Raw genomic sequence first — 24493 nt, 5'->3', positions numbered from 1 at the left:
TTCTTTTAATATCCTGTACCTGTACTCTTTTATTATAATTACGTATCAAACTATCAGCAAGAGTTGTGCTTAGTCTGTGTATCTGTTCTTGCATACTTAGCTGATAAATGAAAGTGTGTGTGTGTTTGTGTGAGTAATCCCAGTGTTTAGAGTCTTCATTTGGTATCAGAGCACTCCTGGTGGATGCCCAAATATATGCCAAAGCAGACTGCGATGGAGGTGGTAAAGAGCAAAAAAGGTTCCTTGAGTTTGAGCTATCCGATGTTAACAAAAACTAACTATACAGCTTGGGCCCTTAAGATGAGAATATTCATGGAAGCTCATGGGATTTGGGAAGCAATCGAACCAAAAGATCTAAAGGCAACCATTGAAGAAAAGACAGATAAGGTGGCGATGGCAGCAATCTTTCAAGCAATTCCTGAAGACATACTATTGTCACTGGCTGAGAAAAAACAGCAAAAGAAACTTGGATGGCAATAAAAACTATGTGCTTGGGAGCAGAGAGAGTGAAGCAGGCTAAAGTCCAGACATTAAAGGCCGAGTTCGAAAGTTTGAATATGAAGGATACAGAGATGATAGACGACTTTGCATTGAAGCTCAATGCACTCGTCACCAACATTCGTGCTTTAGGAGAAACTATTGAAGAAAGCTATGTGGTTAAGAAGTTACTCCGTTCCATGCCATCAAAATTTCTGCACATTACATCGTCCATTGAGCAGTTTGGTAACCTAGATGAAATGTCAGTTGGGGAGACTATAGGATCGTTGAAGGCACACGAAGAGCGAGTTCATGGGCAAACAGAAAACACTGGAGGACAATTGATGTTAACCGAGGAGGAATGGGTAAAGAGAGAGAACACCGAAGGGAAGCTCTTGTTCACAAGAGAGGAGTGGATGAGAAGGTCGAAAAGGACTGGGACAGAGACGTCTCCAGGAACAAGGACTCGAGTTAATAGCAGCTATCAAGGTGTACGTGATAGAAGCAAAATCCGTTGCTTTAATTGTCAGCGTACGAACACTTTGTTGCAGAATGCAGACGACCTCGTCGTGACAGGGATCAAAAGCCTGAAGTGAATCTGACGCAGATACAGGATGATGAGCCAGTTTTGCTCATAGCAGAAAAGGAGGTAGTACTTAGACTGAGAAACAACGAAAGTGAAAATTTTGAAACAAATATCTGGTATTTGGATAATGGGGCGAGCAACCATATGACGGGAGATCGTTCAAAGTTTAAGGAGTTGGACACATGATTGGCTGGAAAGGTGAGATTTGGAGACGGTTCCACAGTTGAAATAAAGGGAAAAGGCTCTGTTATGTTTAAGACCAAAAGTGGAGGAAATGTCCTGCTGCGTGAAGTGTATTTCATCCCAACTTTAAGGAACAATATCATAAGCCTTGGTCAGCTATCTGAAAGTGGGAACAGGGTTATACTAAATGGAGATTTTCTGTGGGTCTACAGTGAAGATGGTCGTCTAGTTATGAAGGTAAAGAAATCAGTGAATAGACTATATAAAATAGTCATTGAAACATGTACATCTGTGTGTTTACTCACGAAGTCGGAAGAGTCTTCTTGGTTGTGGCACTCTCGTCTTGGGCATATTAACTTCCAAGCGCTAGTCCACATGTCCAAGAATGGGATGGCATACGGGCTACCTCATATAACTCAGCCGAAAGAAATATGTACTGGATGTTTGATGGCAAAACAAATCAGACAATCGTTCCCTTGTCAAACCAACTTTCACGCAAAACAAGCTTTAGAACTGGTGTATGGCGACTTGTGTGGGCCAATCTCTCCTCCAACAAAGACCGGAAACAGGTATTTTTTCTTATTGATTGATGATTTTAGTAAGTACATGTGGGTGTACCTGTTAACTAGCAAAGATGAAGCATATGAGGTGTTCAAAAAATTTCGAGTAATGGTTGAAAGGGAAAATGAAAAGAAAGTTAAGATGTTTAGGACTGATAGGGGTGGAGAGTTTAATTCGAAAGCTTTTTCAACCTATTGTGAAGACACAGGGATCACGAGGCACCTTACAGCACCATACACTCCGCAGCAAAACAGAGTGGTCGAGAGGAGGAACAGAACAATCGTAGCTATGGCTAGAAGCTTCATCAAAGAAAGAAAGTTACCATTGTGGTTTTGGGGAGAGGCGATACGACATTCAGTATATGTGTTGAATCGTCTCTCAACTCGATCTCTCTCTGACAAAACCCCATATGAAGCATTGAAAGGAGATAAGCCTGACATAGGACACCTTAAGATATTTGGGTGTCTAGCATACATGAAGATACCGAGCACAATTGTAAGCAAACTGGAGGATCGAAGCAGGGCCACAATTTATCTTGGACGAGAACCTGGTTCCAAGGCCTGTCGCTTGTATGACCCAGTTGTGAACAAAATTTTGGTGAGTAGGGATGTAGTATTTGATGAACAAAAAACTTGGGACTGGGAAGAAAATTCTGAACAACAGAACAAGATGGAGGGGGGCTTTGTCGTGTTTGATTCAAGTGGTGAAATGGAAGCTGATGCTCATCATGACACTGAACCAATGTCACCAGTTCGTAGCTCAGGCACCAGCACTGATACTTCTGGTACGCAAGAAACTGAAGAAGGTGAGAGGAGTGTGAGCTCGGAACAATCTATTCAATCTGTGCAATCTGACATGTATGATGAGAGGCCAAAGAAGTCCAGGTTGTTGAGCGAGGTATACGATAAATCGGAAGAAGTGGAGATAGAGGAAGAATTGATGTTGGGAGTTGTGGATGAGCCACTTAATTATAATCAAGCTATGATTGAAGGAGTTTGGAAGAAGGCAATGAAGGCTGAAATCGAATCTATAGAGAAAAATGAGACTTGGGAGCTAACTGAATTGCCAAAAGGACACAAAGCCATAGGTCTAAAGTGGGTTTATAAAGTAAAGCGAGATGCAACCGGACATGTCACTAAGCACAAAGCTAGGCTCGTGGCAAAGGGATATGTCCAGCAGCAAGGAATAGATTACGAAGAAGTCTTTGCACCAGTCACACGGCTTGAGACAGTTAGGTTGTTATTAGCCCTGACAGCTAAAAATGATTGGCAAATACATCATTTAGATGTAAAGTCTGCGCTTCTGAATGGTGACTTAGAGGAAATCGTTTATGTAGCTCAACCTGATGGGTTTGTGATAGAGGGGAAAGAGCACATGGTCTACAAACTGTCAAAGGCATTGTATGGGTTGAAACAGGCACCACGTGCCTGGTATGCTAAGCTGAGGAATTGTCTGGAACAATTGGGTTTTACAAAGTGTCCCTATGAGCATGCTGTATATCTGAAACGGGAGGGAGAAGAAGTATTGATTGTAGGAGTATATGTTGATGATTTATTAGTTACAGGGATGAGTATTGAAAATATAAAGGCGTTTAAAAGGAAAATGGATAAAGAGTTCGAAATGAGTGATCTTGGGCTACTGTCTTATTACCTGGATATTGAAGTGAGTCAAGAAAGTGGATATGTGAAGATAAAACAAGCTGCATATGCAAGGAGTCTGTTGGAAAAAGCTGGGCTTGAGGAGTGTAATTCTGTGAGATATCTGATGGAACCCAAGATTCAAATGCATAAAGATGAAAATGGAAAAGCAGTGAATCCAACAAAGTTTAAAAGTCTTGTTGGTGGCTTGAGATATTTGGTGCATACTCGTCCTGATATCGCGCATTCAGTAGGTATTGTCAGTCGTTAAAGCGGATCCTTAGATATATCAAGGGGACTGTGGAGTTTGGATTGATCTACACAAAGGGATCAGGTGACTACTTGCTGAGTGGCTACTCGGACAGTGATTTAGCAGGTAATGTGGAGGATAGAAAGAGCACGGGAGGCATTGCTTTCTACTTAAACGAGAGCCTGATTACTTGGGTTTCGCAAAAGCAAAGATGTGTGGCTCTTTCGTCATGTGAAGCTGAGTTCATGGCTGCTACTGCTGCAGCGTGTCAAGGTGTCTGGTTAAGGAACTTACTCATTCAAATTACAAGTGTGAAGCCTAGTCCAGTTGTGATTTATATTGATAATAAGTTGGCTATTGATTTGGCAAAGAACCCAGTATTTCATGGGCGTAGCAAGCACATTGACATCCGGTTTCATTTTATCCGTGAATGTATTGAGAAGGGTGTTATTATTGTTAAACACATCAGTACCGGAGAGCAGCGTGCAGACGTGCTAACAAAGGCAATGACTACTGCTAAGTTCGAACGAATGCGAGATTTGATTGGTTTAAAAGATTTGCAGATGGCAGTTTAGATTATGGGGGAGTATGTAAGAAAATAATCTAAACTGTTGTTTTTGAAATAAGTCAATGTTATTTTCTGTTTTGGAATTAGTCCTTGGTAGTAGAGTGTGTTTAGGAGTCTTGAGAAATAAATGGGGTAGTAGAGATAATGTAGGATCTGAGCTAGTTTGTAGCTAGGTGGTTATTTGCTTTCTTTTAATATCCTGTACCTGTACTCTTTTATTATAATTACGTATTAAACTATCAGCAAGAGTTGTGCTTAGTCTGTGTATCTGTTCTTGCATACTTAGCTGATAAACCAAAGTGTGTGTGTGTTTGTGTGAGTAATCCCAGTGTTTAGAGTCTTCATGCTTGAGCATTTACAAAGCCAAAGTTGTACATGTTATGATATGGATAAGAATAAACAGGAGGAACACCACCACCGTGATGTGGTGGTTGTGGCAAATATGGATAAGAATAGCCAGGAGGCCCCCAACGTGGTTGTTGCAAATATGGATAAGAATAGCCAGGAGGCACCCAACAACCACCGTGAGATGGTGGCTGTGGCGGGGTTTGTAGTGTATATGGCGGTGACAATTGAATATTTCTAGTGGTAGTTGAAGATACCACTACTAGCACACAATCCAAATGAATATCAAAGCCATCACATTCCCCACACCTATAGCGCCAAGTTTTACAGATACCTTTACATACGCAACAAGGAGCATCGATTGTTGGCTTCTGTAGCACCAAAGGGTGCTCAATATGAAGTGCATGCCTCAAGTTTTGAGGCAATTCATTACATACTGGATGTAGATCAAAATCGCAATCTTTGCACCGATAGAAATAACCCTCAATGTCATCATCGCATACATCACAGGTACGATTATTTTTCCGCATGCCATGTGCCTTACGGACCACTAGACTTAAGCGGTGGAGAGGGTGCATAAACGTAGAGAGTTGTTCAGGACACTTGGCACAAAACTCATGCATATTGAAGTCGCTACATGAGCTGCATTGAAAAGTTTTGCCGGATCCAAATGTTTTGCAGCAACCACAAAGGTATTCTTTGTTGCTCTCAAGTTGTAATAGGTTGTGACCCGGATGTGTCAAGTGCTCTGTAATCTCTATCATGCTATTGCTCATGTTAATTTTTTATAAATGAAAACTGAGGCTATGAATTTAGATCGACATTATTCATCAATATATAGACACACACACACATTGTTCAGTGCAGACCACTTAAATCTTAGATCCTTATAGACCATTTCCCTATTAAGATATCATGGTTATTCCAAGAAACATCGACTGGTGGCCAGATTGAATAGTCTCCTGACTAAAACACAAAAGAAACATTGGTTTCTTATGAACATAGTTTTCAAGTACAAGCAAGTGGGGAGATTAGCATCAAAGTGGAAAATTCTTGTGGAAATTTGAAAGATTCTCCGGAAGCAATTCCAAGCCGCCTTAATAGAATAACCGCAAGATATTAACTTAGCAGATGAACTAGAATTTTCATCGCTATTCATGTTTATAGCTGACTGTTAGAATTTGCAAACTCTCCCGAGATAAAAATAAAAAAAATAACTTGGTTGAATAAAGTTACAGCAATAATAGCTTCCTGAAAATATGGTAGGCTAAGGTTAATGACCCAAGTCAAAGATACATGCATGCAAGGTGTTACAGATGTGGATAAAACGGAAGTATTTTAAACTGAAGTAAACTTAGCATAGAAGGCTTGGTTGTTAAAGAGTAAATAACATGGAAAATGGTAGGCTGCACAAGTTTAGAAAAGATTGCCTGGATGTATATAGCTGTACCACAGTTTACAGTGAAATTAAGAAGATTATGCAGTCAATATAGTAGGCTACAATAATAAATATTGTGTGAGGTAAGGCATGATGTAAACCAAGTCTTTGTAGCCTATAAATAAGGATGTATGCTTCTGATAATATGTACTGAAGAAAAGTTGATATACACATCTTAGTAAAGTTGTACACCACAGTTGTAGCAAAAGAGCTGAAGCTCTAATTTTAGAGTATAAAGGTAGTAGCCTATTTTGAGTAAAAATCGAGTACTCTGTTGCTTGTATTAACATTATAAATATATATTGTTTGTTTGAGTTATACTAAAAATATAAATATATATTTTGCAAACTCATCACGTTGCCAACAAGTGACATCAGAGCTAAGGTTCCGTTCGTGAAAAATGGCGACGATGGTGCAACCAAATATTCCAAAATTGACGAGTACAAATTATGGGAACTGGAGTATTTAAATGAAGGTATTACTCGGTTCCTACGATAATTGGGATATTGTCGAAAGCGGGTATGACGAGCCCACAGATGCAGCAGCTGAAGCAGCCCTGTCAAATGCTGAGAAGATGTTTTTGAAAGAGACCCGGAAAAAAGATAAAAAGGCATTATATACAATTATTCAAGGAGTTGACGAATCAACCTTTGAAAAAATTTCAAATGAAAAAATGGCGAAAGACTCATGGGAGATTCTGCAGAAATCATTCTAGTGCGTCGAGAAAGTCAAAAAGGTTCGGCTCCAAGTACTACGTGGGGAGTTCAAAAATTTGAAGATGAAGAGTTCCGAAAATATTGGTGAATTTGTTACGCGTTTGAAAACGGTGAAAAATGAGATGAAAAGAAATGGGGAAAGTCTCGATGATGTTCGGGTCATAGAAAAGTTGCTCCATTCGTTGACAAGAAAATTTGATTATGTTGTTACTTCTATCGAGGAGTCAAAAGATCTGTCTACAATTTCCATTGACGAGCTCGTAGGTTCTCTTCAAGCCCACGAGCAGCGTATGAACCAGTATGATGATGCAAGCTATTTGGAGAAGGCGTTGCAAAGTAAAGTATCCATCGGTGACAGTTCTGGAAGTAGCAGAGGTGGCTTTAGAGGTGGCTACCGTGGTGGACGAGGACGAGGAAGACAGTCCTTCAATAGAGGTCAGAATTCTGAAGGGTATCAGCCATCTGGTCGTGGTCAAAATTTCAGAGGTCGAGGACGAGGCGGATATCAACAACGAGGTGATAAGTCTCAATATCAGTGCTATAACTGTAATAAATATGGCCATTTCAGTTATGAGTGTAGAGCAGCAAAGGTGGAAGAAAGAAGTCATTTTGCAGCAGCAAAAGAAGACAAAGATGTTGGCACTGCTATGTTCCTCACTTACAAAGGAGACGAGGAAAGGAAGAAGAATGTTTGGTATCTTGACTCAGGGGCCAGTAATCACATGACTGGTCACAAGGAATTGTTCACGGAGATAGACGACACCATCAGCGGAGAAGTTACTTTTGGTGACTCGTCAAAGATTCCGGTGAAAGGAAAAGGTACCGTCACGATCATGTCAAAGAAAGGTGAAAAGCAATATATAAATGATGTTTATTATATTCATGCATTGAAAAATAATATTATCAGTCCTGGCCAATTTGTGGAGAAAGGATATAATATACAGATGCAGGACAATTCCCTCATTATCAGAAATCAAGCTCGGGAATTGATTGCAAATGTGGAGATGTCAAAGAATCGTTTGTTTACGCTTGATATGCAAATAAATGTGCAGAAGTGCTTACAGTCGGTCATTAAAATGACTCGTGGTTGTGGCATTTGAGATATGGTCATCTTGGATTTTCTGGCCTGAAATTATTATCAAATACAAAAATGGTGGACGGTTTGCCTGAAATCAACGAACCAGAACATTTGTGTGAAGCATGTGTAAAGGGGAAACAACATCGACAAAGTTTTCCCGTTGGAAAATCTTGGAGAGCCAGGAGGCCATTGGAGATTGTTCACACAGATATTGCTTGTCCATTTGATATCTCATCACTTAGAGGTAATATGTATTACCTAACTTTTATTGATGATTTTAGCAGGAAAAGTTGGGTGTATATCATCAAAGAAAAATTGGAGGCTCTTGATAAATTTAAGGAGTTCAAAGCACTGGCGGAAAAACAAAGTGGCCAGTATTTGAAGATACTCAGATCAGACAGAGGAGGCGAGTATACTTCAAACTTGTTTAGAAGCTTCTGCCGAGCACATGGAATAAATCATCAATTGACAATGGCCTACACTCCTCAACAAAATGGCGTTATAGAAAGGAAGAATCGTACTATTCTTGATATGGCAAGGAGTATGGTGAAAGCAAAACACTTGCCAAGAACTTTCTGGGAGGAAGCCGTTCAATGTGCAGTTTATTTTTTGAATCGTTGTCCAACAAAAAGTGTCAGAAATAAAACTCCGAATGAAGCATGGAGTGGTAGCAAACCATCAGTTGGAAATCTCAAAATTTTTGGGTGTATTGCTTATGCCCATATTCCTGATCAGAAAAGAAAGAAGCTAGATGATAAAGGTGAAAAGTGTATTTTTACCGGATATGACAAAAGAAGCAAGACGTACAGACTCTACAATCCCCTGACGAAGAAATTAATCATTTCTCGAGATGTTGAGTTCGATGAATCAGATTACTGGAGATGGAGCGAGGATGAAAGAAAAGTTGTTGGTTTATTTTTCAATGGTGATGACGATGACGGTGATAACCAGAACATTGAAGATGACGGAGACGATGATCAAACTCCTCCACCAAGTCCAAATCAACAAACTCCTGTATCGACACCATCCGCGGGAGGAAGCAACAGTTCAGGGGGAGCACCACGAAAGATGCGGAGTTTGGATAATATCTACGAATCTACAAGTCCGGTAGAAACATCTTTTGATTATTCTCTATTTTGTCTAATGGCTGAATGTGATCCAGTTATATTTGAAGAAGCTTCTGAAGAAAGAAAATGGAATAAAGCCATGGGCGAAGAAATTGGCGCAATCAAGAAGAATGATACTTGGGAACTCACAGATCTTCCAGAAGGACACAAAGTAATTGGTGTCAAGTGGGTCTATAAAACTAAGACGAATCAAGATGGAGAAGTGGAGAAATACAAGGCGAGGTTGGTAGCTAAAGGCTACAAGCAGAGATATGGCATTGACTATGACGAGGTATTTGCTCCAGTTGCAAGAGTTGATACCATACGACTTCTGATAGCAATTGCAGCTCAGAATCAGTGGAAAATATTTCAGATGGATGTCAAGTCAGCATTTCTGAATGGTTAACTTGAAGAAGAAGTCTATATTGAGCAGCCTCCCGGATATATTCAGAAAGGCCGGGAAAAAAAAGTCTATAGGCTGAAGAAAGCTTTATATGGTTTGAAGCAAGCTCCGCGAGCATGGAACACGCGAGTTGATGAATATTTTCAGAGAAATGGTTTCGTGAAGAGTCCATACGAGCATGCCCTCTATACGAAGACAAATCCAGGGGGCGATATTATGATCGTGTGCTTATATGTGGATGACATGATCTTTATCGGAAATAACTCTGGTATGTTAAGCGATTTTAAGAAGGTTATGACTAACGAATTTGAGATGACAGATATTGGTCAAATGTCTTACTTTCTTGGAGTCGAGGTGAAGCAAAACAGAGATGGGATTTTTATGTCTCATAAAAAATATGCGGAACAGATTTTAAAGAAGTTCAGAATGGAAGAATACAAGTCAGTGAGCACGCCAGCAGAACCGAGCATAAAGCTCAGAGTTGATTCAATAAGGGAGTCGGTAAATCCGACGTTGTTCAAAAGTTTGGTTGGAAGTCTGAGGTACCTAACTTTTACTCATCCAGATATAATGTATGCAGTTGGATTGGTTAGTAGGTACATGGAGAAGCCGAAGCAAGATCACTTCATGGCAGCTAAAAGAATTTTGAGGTACATAAAAGGTACACTTGATCATGGCTTATTTTACACATACTCTCAAGATTCAAAATTAGTAGGCTACTCAGATAGTGATTATGGTGGTGACTTGGATGATGGGAAAAGCACTTCGGGATATACTTTTCATATAGGTTCCGCGATATTTTCATGGTCATCAAAGAAGCAACAGACGGTTGCTCTCTCAACATGTGAGGCAGAGTATATTGTAGCAGCAGTGTGCGCCTGTCAAGCTATGTGGTTAGCCTATATTTTGGGCGAGTTAAATCTTGTCAAGGAAGAACCGGTTACTATTTTTGTGGACAATAAATCCGCTATTTCACTAGCAAAAAATCCAGTGTCACACAGTCGGAGCAAGCACATCAACATTAAACATCATTTTATTCACGAACAAGTAAATGATAAAATTATGGAACTGGTGCACTGCAGGACAGAAGAAAATTTAGCGGATATTTTCACTAAACCGTTGAAACCTGACGTGTTTGGAAAATGAAAGAAAAACTCGAAATGCAAAGTCGAGTTTGAGGGGGAGTGTTAGAATTTGCAAACTCTCCCGAGACAAAAATAAAAAAAATAACTTGGTTGAATAAAGTTACAGCAATAATTGCTTTCTAAAAATATGGTAGGCTAAGGTTAATGGCCTAAGTCAAAGATACATGCATGCAAGGTGTTATAGATGTGGATAAAATGAAAGTATTTTAAACTGAAGTAAACTTAGCATAGAAGGCTTGGTTGTTAAAGAGTAAATAACATGGAAAATGGTAGGCTGCACAAGTTTAGAAAAGATTGCCTGGATGTATATAGCTATAACACAGTTTGCAGTGAAATTAAGAAGATTATGCAGTCAATATAGTAGGCTACAATAATAATTAATATTGTGTGAGGTAAGACATGATGTAAACCAGGTCTTTGTAGCCTATAAATAAGGATGTATGTTTCTGATAATATGTACTGAAGAAAAGTTGATATACACATCTTAGTAAAGTTGTATACCACAGTTGTAGCAAAAGAGCTGAAGCTCTAATTTTAGAGTATAAAGGCAGTAACCTATTTTGAGTAAAAATCGAGTACTCTGTTGCTTGTATTAACATTATAAATATATATTATTTGTTTGAGTTATACTAAAAATATAAATATATATTTTACAAACTCATCACGTTTCCAACACAGACCTCCTGTGCAAAAAATACCATGACTAATATATTCAACTTCACTCCTTTATTCTTGGCTCAATCAGTTGTCACTGATATTTACTGTTGTTGCCCTTCCAGCTCCCAAAAAACTTAGTCATTACTTCCCGGGGGTAATAGTCGTATATATTTTTTGCCTGTCATCTTATTAAAGTGTGTTGATATTGAAGAGTATAAGATGACCTTCTTCTGACACCTTAAGGTTTCAAAGTGACCGGTTAGTTAACATGTATGGTCTTAACATGGCACCGGGAGCTCTATACAGGTAGGGTTTGGAGTTCCATTCCTACCATGTTAAGTTAAGTGCATGCAAAAAAAATGTGCATAAATTCATTGGCTTCTGTAGATTTCCTCCTGGAAAAAATCTGTATACTGAATGTGAGAATAAGATTGCCTCTATTTGTAAACTAAAAGTAAATATAAAGAATTCTTTTTTCCTGTTTAGGCATTAGATAGTAAGTGTTCATGAGAGTTGAATTTTTCTAAATTGAACAATAGAATATATTCTGCAGTGGGACTTTCTTCATGCAAAGAAGAAATACTTTCAAAGAAGTACAAATTTTGTCTACCATCATTTATTCAATCTTTTTCACCTGGCCAATACTAGGTAATGAATATTCGACCACAACCAACTTCAGATATTTCGAAAGAGTGTCGGAAGTCATCTTTAAGCACCTTTTGGTAATCAAAAAAGGTTGGTCTAATAAGAAAGTAAAATTTAATAACCTACCAAGAAAGAAAGTGTGCAACAAACCATCTTATAAAAGTACGTCCCATAGTCACACTCATCCAATGAAATCAAGCAATGGCGCATATCAAGAGTACTGCATCTGAAGCAGAAGAAGCTTGTTTTTTTGCACTGCAACTCGCAACTGCTTCTGTACTTCCCATGACTCTGAAAGTGGCCATTGAGCTTGACCTTTTGGATATCATTGCTAATGCTGGCCCGAGAGCCTACATAACTCCGAATGAGCTAGCCTCCATGCTGCCCACATCAAACCTTGATGCAGCGCTTATGCTTGACCCTATACTCAAAATCCTGGCTAGCTACTTGGTTCTCAAATGTAAGCTTGTTGAGCTACCTAATGGTCTCCAAGTGCGGAGCTATGGCTTAATGCCAGTCTGCAGATATTTGACTAAAAATACAGACGGTGTCTCCATGGCACCTCTTTTGCTCATGGCTAATGATAAGATTATGTGGGAGAGCTGGTAATGTATTCTGTTCTCTTATATTTACATTAAAAACTCTTGCATTGTCGTGAATTTATCATGATGACTAGTCTATTTATATACACGTACTATTTGAAAGATGTTGTTCTCCATGGCGGACTTCTATTTAACAAGGCCTTTGGAATGAACATATATGATTATACTGGCACAGACTCTCGATTCAACTTGATCTTTAACCAAGCTATGAAAGATCATTCTACTATTATCATGAATAAGATCCTCGAAAATTACAATGGTTTCGAAGGTCTTACATCTTTAGTTGATGTCGGTGGTGGTACAAGAGCCTCCCTTCATGCAATCATCTCCAAGTACCCTACTATTAGAGGGATCAACTTCGATCTTCCCCACATTGTCAAAGATGCTCCATCTAATATATAGTAATGGTACATAATTTGCATAATATAACTAAAGAAACCACCGTAAATTATAGCTCTTTCCACACATTTCTTTTATTTCACTGCACAAAATTTAGTAATATGTGCGTGTATAGGTTTGGAACATGTTGGAGGGGACATGTTTACTAGCATGCCAAAAGGAGATGCCATATTTTTAAAGGTTTGTAATGTGTTTACATATCAGTGTGTGTTGCGTAAATTCTGATAATTAACTAACCCTTTCCCTTTTTGCTAATTTAAATTTATCCGCTAGTTCATGACTTTGTGATCTCTGCAGTGGATATGTCACAATTGGAGTGATGAAGAGTGTTTGAGATTCTTGACAAATTGTTACCAAGCACTTGCGGATGAGGGAAAGGTAGTTGTTGCAGAGTCCATTCTTTCGGAGCAACCTGAAACCTTACTTGTTACTGAGACTGTCCTTCAGTTAGACGCCTCACTCGGTCGGTTAAGAGGCAAAACGGTCAGTTAAAAGGGTCATAACCGACCACAGGGGTGGTCGGTTTTAGCCTGGTCGGTTATGACCTTTGGTCGGGTTTAAGCCTCATAACCGACCAACACAGTGGTCGGTTAAGTGCCTGGGCATTTTACTAAAATGTGGGGTCACTGTATACACGTGGTAACACGTGTGCACACGTGTCGCCACGTCACTGAGTCATAACCGACCTTAGGTGGTCGGTTATGTCTATTTCTAAATGTTGACTGGAACTCATAACCGACCGTGGTCAAAGTGTGCACATCGGTCGGTTTTATTTCAGAAGCTAACTTAAACTTCATAACCGACCGTCCTAAAACCGACCACCCTCTAAAGAAGACGGTCGGTTTTATGAAGAAGGTGGTCGGTTATGTCACCTGACGGTCGGTTTTCTGGGTTTTATAATGGTTAAAAGTGGTCGGTTATGCCTATTGTCGGTCGGTTTTAAGGTCTGATTTTAAAAAAAATTGCAGGTTTTTCTGCAGCCCCTGGATACCAAACCAAATCAATACACAAATCCAATCCAATCACAACCAAACAACCAAACAACCAAAACAAACAACAATGATAATCATTAAACTATACTACTCAAAATCATTCACACAAACTAGTAAATTTCATAATTAAACCATAGTAATTAAATCCAACGCAAACATTCACAAACTTCGATAACCGGAGGATTAAACCGTATCATTACATCAATATAGTCTTAAAACCATCACAACGTATTATATTACATCCCATAACCATCAAATTACAATAGTCTTAAAACCGATCAATATAAACTAATCCGATAAATCAATATCGGACGATTGACCGCCATTACCGCCGCCATCACCGCCGTCATCACCGCCGCCATCACAGCCGCCATCATCAAAATCCTCATCATCGGAGGTCTCATCCTCAGACGTGTAATCCTTATCGACTTTCATAGCACGCCGATTGTTTTCCTAGATACAAGTTTAATTAAATAGTTAAAAAGAAGAAACAAAATTTACATGTGAATGAAAACAATAAATAAACAAGAAGGTCAAAAATTATACCTCCGCAACACGAGCTTCCGTATTTTGGACGATATCTTCAATCAAGGAGCCCATGATATGCATGATCTCGCCACCGATAAGGTTATTCCATTGCAACCTTTGATAGGATCGGAGGATGGATCCAAGGCCTCGAGAGCGGTACGTGCGAATGTAGCTATTTCCGCATCGGAAAGTTGGCGAGCAAACCGATTTGGATTAGCACAGATCTCTGTAAGCACATTCCTCACGATGACAAGATATACATTGTCGGGGATGGCTTCACGTTGTCTCGGAGCGGATGAGGATGAGCCGGCTTCATTCCGTGTGGAATCTCGGTACCGGGTAGCAAGTGTAGGCAAGAGATCGGTGGCCCGAGCATTGGGGAACCCCGCTACATAATTCTTTTTCGACTTTGTACCTTGGGGGACCTCCAGCGCTTCCGTCCACCAATCCCATGGCTCATCCCGATCACCCGTTTGTATAACCTCCCCGGGCATGCGCTCGAGAATGGCGGCATATCGTTCCTACAAGTTCATTTAAAACAATTAACGATGCATTTAAAATCAAATAAAAATACATATAAAATCATATATAAAAATGCATTTAAAAGCACATAAATACATATAAAATCACCTATTAAGGATGCATTTAAAATCACATAAAAATGCATATAAAATCACATATAAAAATGCATTTAAAATCACATAAATACATATAAAATCACATATTAACCCTCATTTAAAATCACATAAAAATGCATATTAAATCACATAAAAATGCATTTAAAATCACATTAAAATACATATAAAATCACATATTAAATATGCATATAAAATCACATTAAAATGCATTTAAAATCACATTAAAATACATTTAAAATCACATTAATATACATATAAAATCACATATTAAAGGTGCATTTAAAATCACATAAAAATGCATATAAAATTACATAAAAATGCATTTAAAATCACATATTAAAGATGCATTTAAAATCACATAAAAATGCATATAAAATCACATGAAAATACATATAAATTCACTTATTAAATATGCATTTAAAATCACATAAAAATGCATATAAAAAAACATAAAAATGCATTTAAAATCACATGAAAATACATATAAATTCACTTATTAAAGATGCATTTAAAATCACATAAAATGGTCATAAAAGTACATAAAAATTACCGCAATACGCATGGCAGCCGGTGTAGTGTAAACGGGATTTTCCGGATCGGATCCAACTTTCCTATGACATTTATCCCACACCTCGAGTCTCGTCGGCTTTTTCTTGTTCTTATTCGTCATTACCTTTAAAAATATTAAACAACTTATATTAGCACGTCCTAATAATTACTTGATTATATTAAATATGCTGAACGTGTATGTATGTGTTTATGATGGAATATAATAATATTACCACCCGAACTTTATTGAATGACCTTGCACCAGCACTATGCAATCTTTCAACTTGTTGTCGGTTGGTGGATCCAACCGATGACCGGTGCAAGTATCTTTCATTTTTCTCCCAATACTCCAAAAGGTCCTTCCAAAAAGGAACGGACCAATAAGGGGGCTTCAAAGACAACTTGCTCACGCCCTCCTCCCTTGCTTTTCGCTCCACCCTCTTTTTAAGTTCGTTCAAAGTCCTTTTTATCGTCACTTTAATGTGATCTTCCACAATTTTTTGGGCCTTTGAACGGCTTTGCCCCTTAAGATGCCTATAATATTTCTAAAATTAAAAAAAAAAGAAAACGAGGATAAATACATCATAAAATCAAGAAATAAATGACAATTACAAAAATAAAATAAAATTAACTTACTTGAAACTCCTCGACTCTTGCATTCAACCAACCCGGGTGACGTTCTTCGATATCGGTATAAGTGTAACGCCCAAGAGGCCACTTCTCCCGAATCATAGCTAAAAGCGTTTTCTTAGCCGTATCATCTTCAATACTATATTTAAACAAAAGAAAACAATAAACATTAACAATTCACATAACAATATTGAACAGGACCAAAAATATAAACATATAGGAATAATGCAATTTAAAAACTTTTTAACTTACTGTCCATCGGAGATATCAATGCGATATGGCTTCAATGGCGGTTTTTCTCCATATATGCCACTCGAATGTGATCGAGGTCGCCTTCCTCGCCATTCTCGCTCCTCCGCATTTGTCATGTGCCGAGTCGGATCATTCGGTCCGAATCCGAATCCGTCGACTCATCTTGCAAATGCAAATTCCCTCCTTTTCCCTTTGCACCCTTGCCCTTCTTACTCGCGACTTTGGACTTTCCCTTGGCCTTTGCCTTCCCCTTATCTTTTTCCGGCTCCTTGTCTTTCCCCTTCCTTTTTTCGCCATCGCCAATACCACAAGACTTATCATAACCAATGTCAATATCCAAACAAAAAGATCCTAAAATAAATAATAAAAATATATTAGCCAATATGAAAACAAACAAATCGATGAAAAGACTTGCATTACTAAATCACATTACATAAAAAAGCATTTAAAATCACATAAAATGCATATAAAATACATATAAATGTATCCATTTCACAAATTAACGATAAAAATAAACACAACTAATTAGAGCATTATTTAATTACGCAAATTAAAACATTAAATCAACTTAATCTATATATACAATAAATTAAAGTTCCAAACTAACATATAAAGTGCAATATTTATCCATTTTCGAGTACGGATCATGTTTACAAGAGCAAACCCCTATAAATTAACCCTAAAAATACATTTATACTTCTACCTAAACGTCAACAAACCGAAAAAAACCCTAAAATTTATACTTTTACATATATTCAACAAATTGACAAAACCGACGAATCTTTTACATGCAAAATTTTACATGAAAACTGAAAAATCATATGAACTTCAATTTAAGTGAGAATTATCCATTTCGAGTACTTTTATGTGTTAACGAGAGCAAACCCCTAAAAATTAACCCTAAAAATACATTTATACTTCTAAAAAGAGTAAACAAACCGACGAAACACCCAAAAATTATGACTTTAACCTATATTAAACAAATTGACACAACCGACGAATGTTTAACATGCAAAACTTTACATAAAAACTGAAAAATCAATGAAGTTTGATTTGAAGTGAAACACATCAATTTATGTGAGAATAATACTTTAACAAACACAAAAAACATATAATTAACTTCAAATTATATATATAAACACAAAAAATACATACACATACACACATATATGCAATCGAGTAAAAAAAATATCTTAATCGTAAGAAAATCTTATAACGAGAGCGAAACCGGAGGCAATGAGAGATGATTTGGGGCTCCTTCGTGAATACCCCATTGAGTCGAAGTATTTTAGTGAAATTTTAAGTGTAAGAGAGAGATAGAGAGAAAACAGAGAGATAGAGAAAGAAATAGAGAAAAGAAAAGTGAACCGTTTTTTATTTATAACAGACTTAAAACCGACCATCTGGCACTTAAAACCGACCACCAGGTCGCTCGGTTTTAACCTGGAACCCTGTGCAGCATGCAAAACCGTGTCGTTTTGCTCTAAGCGGGGTTTTTTAATTTTTCCCAAAAAACCCCGCATTTTTTTAGGTGGTCGGTTATGACCCAAAGTGGTCGGTTTTATAGTATTTAATTTTTTAATTTTTTTTAATTTTAGGGTTTAGGGTTTAGGGTTTAGGGGTTACAAACCCCTAAATTTTAAAAAATCCTTATAAAAATATGATTATTATTATTTAAATAACTTAATTTTTGGTACATTTGCTCGTTTTTACCGCGTCGGTTCATCCATACGGTTCGATCATGTGTATTTCAGAATTTATATTTTTTTAATTATTTCACTTTTTTAATCAAAATTGCTAATTTTCTTATAAAAATGAATTTGTGATCGTTCAAATGTGCTAATTTTTTGTGCATTAATATATATTTACATGAAGTTAACATCCGTACGGTTCGATCGTTAAAAATAAATTTTAAAATTATACTTATAGTATCGAATGGTATGTTCAACTTATTCTATCTACAGAATGCTGACATACTTACTGAAATAATTATATCCCATATGATTTTGATTATACTATTTTTCAAATAGCCTAATTTTTGGTACATTTGTTCGTTTTCACCGCGTTAGTCCATCCATACGATTCGATCATGTGCATCTTATATTTTATATTTTTTAATTTTTAATTAAATTTGTTAATTTACTTATAAAAACGTAATGGTACTCGTTCAAAAGTGCTAATTTTTTGTGCATAAGCATATTTTGACATGAAATTAACATCCGTATGGTTCGATCGTTGAAAATAAGTATTAAAAATGTACTTTGACCAAGACTGCTAAAACCGACCGAGGTCAAATGTGCAAAGTGGTCGGTTTTATTTCAGAAGTCAATTTAATTTTTATAACCGACCACCTTAAAACCGACCACCCCTTTAAGGAGACGGTCGGTTTTATCAAGAAGGTGGTCGGTTTTAGTCAAGGAGACGGTCGGTTTTCTGGGAAATATTACGGTCAAATATTATGATTTTTTTGGCCCTAACCGGACGTAAACGCATAAAAACTTAGCATTAAAACCAAAAATTCACAAACCCATTAAAAATTTACTATAACTTATAAATAAAGTATCCTAATCATTACAAAATTTACTAAAAATCATCTTTAAAATACAAATGACGTTATTCAAAATCGTCAAAACCATCATCATCTTCGTCATCATCATCATCCTCATTGTCACCTTCACTTATTTCTTCTTCTCCTTCATTTTCATCTTCGTCATAACTTTTAATAGCGACCCTTCAAGTAAGTCCCTAAAACGAGGTCCTTCCACCTCATCTTTATCAACCTAAAAATAATTCAAATCGATGAGACGTTGTAATTATAAGAATTTTAAAAAAAAACATGCAAATTAAAAATAGATAAGTACCTTTTGTTTAAACCAAGTTTTAAATCGACTTTTGACAATACGATCTAAATCTTGAGGTGTTGTTTTCGGGAGTTGTCGCATAACACGATCTTGGTACTTCCTACAATATAAAGTAAGATCATGCATGTGTCATTAACAAAAATTGTTACGCATATTTTTTAAAGTAAGATTTGGTACCTTAGATAAGGTTGAACTTCAGGAGAGTTTAAAAGAACATATTCTTCCACTAAATCTCGTTCATCATCACTCATGTATCGAGTTCCTTCCTTTCCAAGAGATTGAATTGATATTTGAACACTTCTAAATTCTCGGAATTTTGCACATCAAACAAAACCTCGTTACGACATACCTTATTATGGATCGTGTCAGAGGCAAAATAAAAAGAACAAATATTAAAAATCTCCTCCTCCATATATCGTTCGGCAATTGACCCCTCAACCCTTGCTTTATTACCGACTTTTTGTTTAAATTTGCCCAACAAACATTCAATCGGATACATCCAATGCCAATAAGCAGGTCCAGCAAGTCTAATTTCTTCGGCTAAATGTACAACTAAGTGTTCCATCGAATCAAACCAACTTTGAGGAAAAATCGTTTCCAACAAACATAACGCTTTGATAACCGATTTTTCCATTATTTCCAAGTCGGTTTTTGTAACCACGGATGAACATAAATCTTGAAAAAAGTTAGAAATTATCATGATTGCATCGGCAATAGGCACCGGTAGAAGTTCATGAATAGCGAGAGGCAATAATTTTTGAAGAAAAATGTGACAATCGTGCGATTTGAATCCATAAAATGTACACTCCTCAACATTGCAACAACGTAATATATTTGAGGAATAACCATCCAGAAGTTTTAGTGAACTAATCCATTCACACAAAAATTTACGTTGTTTTTAGTAAGGGAATAAGGTGCTTTAGGTGACTTTCCTTTCTCATCGATCCACAAATGTGGTAACACCCCAAAATGCTTGCAATCCGCTCTTGCTTTTTTATGATCTTTTGACTTTTCCGCATTGATAATAGTAAAAAAATGTTTTCAAAAACATTTTTTTCCATATGCATGATGTCAATTGAATATCATAAACTATGTGATGACCAATAAGGGAGTTCGTAAAAGATTGGGACATGAGTCCAATGATGCTCTTCCCCGTATCCGACACTCCTTGCCTTCGAATTAGTCTTTCCGGGTGGTGGAAAAACTAAACCATCAAGAAATTCCTTAACACCCTCACCGGACAAACGACCACGGAACAATCTTCTTTCTTTGTTATCAAACAAATTACTTTTTTGACGGAGTGGATCATTTGATTCAAGGAATATTCGGTTCGTGCCATGGAAACTACATTTTCCACAATATTTTAATTGAAACCCTTGCACGCTTCCAAGACACACTTGACATCCCATCTTTCCTTTGCTCGACCACCCACTTATCATACGCATAGCGGGATAGTCACTAATTGTCCACATAATAGCCGCTCTCATTGTAAAATTTATTTTCATAGATTGGTCATATGTCTTCACCCCGGTATTTCACAATATCTTCAATTCATCGATGAGAGGCCTTAGACAAACGTTAATATCTTTTCCAATACTATTTGGACCCGGAACTATATCGGTCATGAACATATAAGGCTTTTTCATACACATCGATGGTGGAAGATTGTAGACAACTATCACCACGGGCCACACACTATATGTTTTTCCCCGGTAGGGCCAAAAGGGTTGAAACCACCGGTCACAAGACCGAGCCCTATGTTACAAATCTCTTGAGCAAATGAAGGATACCGACGGTCAAAATTTTTCCACTCTTCTCCATCTGTGGGATGATTGATTTCTCCATCTTTCACATCTCTATTTTTGTACCATCTCATGTGATCAGATGTATGTCCCGACATATATAAGCGTTGTAATCGAGGGATCAAAGGAAAGTGTCTTAAGATTTTTTTTGCTATTTTTTACCATCTTTCCTAGAAACATCCCGATAACGATCTTCACCACATATATCACACACAACTTTATCCTTGTCATCTCCATAAAATAACATACAATCATTCTCACATAAATCAATTTTTTCATATTCAACCCTCAAATCCTTCATAATTTTTTTCATTGCATAATAACTTTCGGGTAATGTATGTTTTTTTGGTAACACATCCGTATGAAGTTTAAGCAAACTGTCAAAAGCTTTATTACTACAATGCGAGTTATTTTTGAATTCCAATAATTTGGTGGTAAAGCTTAATCTTGTGTACTTTGTATTGTCGGGATAAATAGGTGCTCCATTTTCAACAATAACCTCGTACAATTTTTTAGCACTATCATTTGGAGCTTCTTCTACATTCATAGTTTCCGTATCCGGAGTTTCATAAAATTGATAATTTTCACCGGCTAAATCATGTAACATCGCATTCAAATCTACCGGTTCTTCTACTCTCGAAGGTTCCCGAACACAACAACGGTGATATGATATTCCACTACGTTTTCTTCCTATTTTTTCACCGTGCGACGTCCACACGGTATAATCGTCAAGCATCCCTTTAGTGAGCAAATGAAATATAACATCATCAATCTTTAATCAATTCAAATTTTTACAACGTTTACACGAACACTTCATTGTACCATCTTCCATTCCATTTTCGCTAGCAAATTTTAAAAAAATTTCTACACAAATTCTATATTTCGGGGTCAATGAAATTTTATCGCTTTGCAATTGATTACCAATCCAACTTCGATCAATGGTTTCCATCTACAATAATATTTTTTAAAATTAAAAAAAACATATTTAACAAATAATTTATCATTAATCTCATATTTATTCATGTATTTCATAAAACACACAAACACACACACTATAATTACAATAAATGAAACTAACTTACAAATTTTCTACTACCAAACTTCAATTCTCACAACAAACATTATATAAAAAAATAAAAACATTAAATATATACAACAACATTTAATACATACACCACCAACATAAACACACACACACATATTATTACAAAATATGGAAATAACTTACAATTTTCTGAAACTCCTCCACTTCAATCCTCTATTTTTTTAAATTTTTTGGCCAAAATCAAGAAATGAGGGATATAACAAAAAAATTAAAAAAAAGGTTAAAACCGACCGTCAGTGGTCGGTTTTAGGCAGAAGAATAAAATGACACCGTTTTCTCTATAACGGGTACTTTTTTTGTACTTTAAATTAACTTTTTATTATTCTACAAAACCGACCACCATATACGGTCGGTTTTAACCTGCAGAATTTGTGTATATAACCGACCACATGAAGGTGGTCGATTTTAAAAGTGACACATCAGCAAAACAATATCGTTTTTTTTCAATAAAACCGACCACCAGTGGATGGTCGGTTTTATGTGTGCCACGTCATCGATACGGTGTCGTTTAGTTGGTATATAACCGACCACTGATGTCAGTCGGTTTAAAGGTGGCCAAATCGACGTCGGTCGGTTATGTCTGGTCGGTTTTACCCTGTTTTCTTGTAGTGTATATGTTGATAGATATTCCTGGTGTAAGAGAAAGGACTGAAAAAGAGTTTGATGCATTAGCTAAATGTGCAGGATTCAAACGTTTCAACAAGCTGTGCTGTTAATATTTGGATTATGGAATTTTGCAAGTAAAGAGCTTTATGTGTAAAGTGAGCTCTTCGATTGAGATATATTGTAGTTGTAACATTTCGATCAATTTATCTTGCCAATAAAATAAGAAATTCCGTTGTTTTCTGTTCAACTATGCCTAAACAATCACCAGATGTTTAGTACTTCTCTATAACTACTATTACATATACTAGATAACCCGTGCGAAACACGGATTAATTAATTTTTAAAAATCATAAGAATGTCAAAATTTCTAATTTTAATTTTAAAACCCAACCTAAACTATCCAGCTGTCGGGAAAGATTGCCCAGTATAACCGCTAAACATGAATGTGAATAATATATCACGAAAATGTATGTTTTGTATATATATAGGAATAAACATGTCGAGCATGCATGTTCTTATAATTTTCTTTTACTATATGATACGCATGTTGAACACTCGTATTCAGCAAACTCAAAATTTTAATTACAGTGATTACGCATAAGAAACAGTTGTATAGTTCAAAAAAAATATTAGTACGCATAAGTTCGTCGGTATTTTAACCACTATTACACGCGAATATGTATCTTCAGACTTCTAGTTTTCGGGCATCGTACAACTATGTTGAAATCAATATAAGAATTGCAATTAAAAGACGTGTAAAATAATACATATAATATTATAAGTCATATAGAAATTAAAGAAGAATACATAGGTGATACTTAAAAATCAAGAAGTATAATCAAAGCAGGATTCTACTAATTATATTAAATCCAAACAGCTAAAAACAATATATTTTCAAGTAGGAGTGTATCTATATTTATATATGGAATTAAGATGGTATGGGTGTTGTTTGGAAACAGTGGCGGATCGAGAAATTTTTTTCAGTAGGTTCCTTATACAGAAAAAAATACAATAATTTGGCTTAATTTTAATATATACATAGTTTAGTTTTTTTTGAAAATAATATACGTAGTTTAGTTTTGTTTGGTAGAATTTTCAGAATTGATATCTAATTCGGCTTGCAGCAGGTTAATTTGATTTAGTGGGCTATTATGACTTATGGGCTATTCTATTTCTTAAACTAATGGGCTGGGCTGGAGTAGACTTATATATATTTGTGGGTTCCTGGTTTTTTGGCAGTGGGTTTCTGATTTAAAATTTTTTTATATCTTATGTGAGTGGGGTCCTCTCCACCCACTGAAGAAAGGATACATCCGCCCCTGTTTAGAAATCAAAATGTATAATTACAATGGAATTTTAATAATTATATTAAAAAAATCATATGATTCAAAAAAGTTAAAAAGATAAAATTACTTTTATTATAGTCGTATAATATATTGAATTAACAATACATAAGAAAATTAGGAATACAGAGGTTAAATTCAAAAGGATGAAACAAAAAAAAATCAAACTTAATAGGATAAGACATGTATAAGATAACAAAAATAAAATCATAAGACACGTAGAAATATAAGATATACATAATAAAGGATGGTTATAAAAGTTTTAGTATAGTTAAAAGACATAAAAAATAAAATTATAAGATATACATACATGAATGAATAAGTGAAACCAAAAGTTGGTGGTACCAAAAATTAGTAAAATCAAAATTTACCAAAAATTAGTGAAACCAAA

General features: G+C 36.4%; 3 protein-coding genes and 1 pseudogene across 3 annotated transcripts; 3 read left to right on the top strand and 1 right to left on the bottom strand.

Annotated features, from left to right (window-relative positions):
* The first annotated feature begins 485 nt into the window (after positions 1–485).
* Positions 486–1249, top strand: LOC141720009 (uncharacterized). Its single transcript, XM_074522370.1, has 2 exons — positions 486–966; positions 1029–1249. The coding sequence occupies exons 1-2, from the start codon at positions 486–488 to the stop codon at positions 1247–1249; spliced, it is 702 nt and encodes a 233-aa protein (XP_074378471.1).
* A 3354-nt stretch (positions 1250–4603) lies between these two features.
* Positions 4604–5383, bottom strand: LOC141720008 (protein VACUOLELESS GAMETOPHYTES-like). The gene has a single exon (XM_074522369.1). The coding sequence runs from the start codon at positions 5381–5383 to the stop codon at positions 4604–4606; it is 780 nt and encodes a 259-aa protein (XP_074378470.1).
* Positions 5384–6823: 1440 nt separating this feature from the next.
* Positions 6824–7836, top strand: LOC141720007 (uncharacterized). The gene is made up of 2 exons (XM_074522368.1): positions 6824–7580; positions 7814–7836. The coding sequence occupies exons 1-2, from the start codon at positions 6824–6826 to the stop codon at positions 7834–7836; spliced, it is 780 nt and encodes a 259-aa protein (XP_074378469.1).
* Positions 7837–11996: 4160 nt separating this feature from the next.
* On the top strand, positions 11997–22897 carry LOC141721510 (caffeic acid 3-O-methyltransferase-like; annotated as a pseudogene).
* The last annotated feature ends 1596 nt before the right edge of the window (positions 22898–24493 follow it).

The sequence above is a fragment of the Apium graveolens genome, chromosome 4, assembly GCF_009905375.1.
Source record: "Apium graveolens cultivar Ventura chromosome 4, ASM990537v1, whole genome shotgun sequence".
NCBI lineage: Eukaryota > Viridiplantae > Streptophyta > Magnoliopsida > Apiales > Apiaceae > Apium > Apium graveolens.
This window is presented reverse-complemented; position numbering and strand designations above follow the sequence as displayed.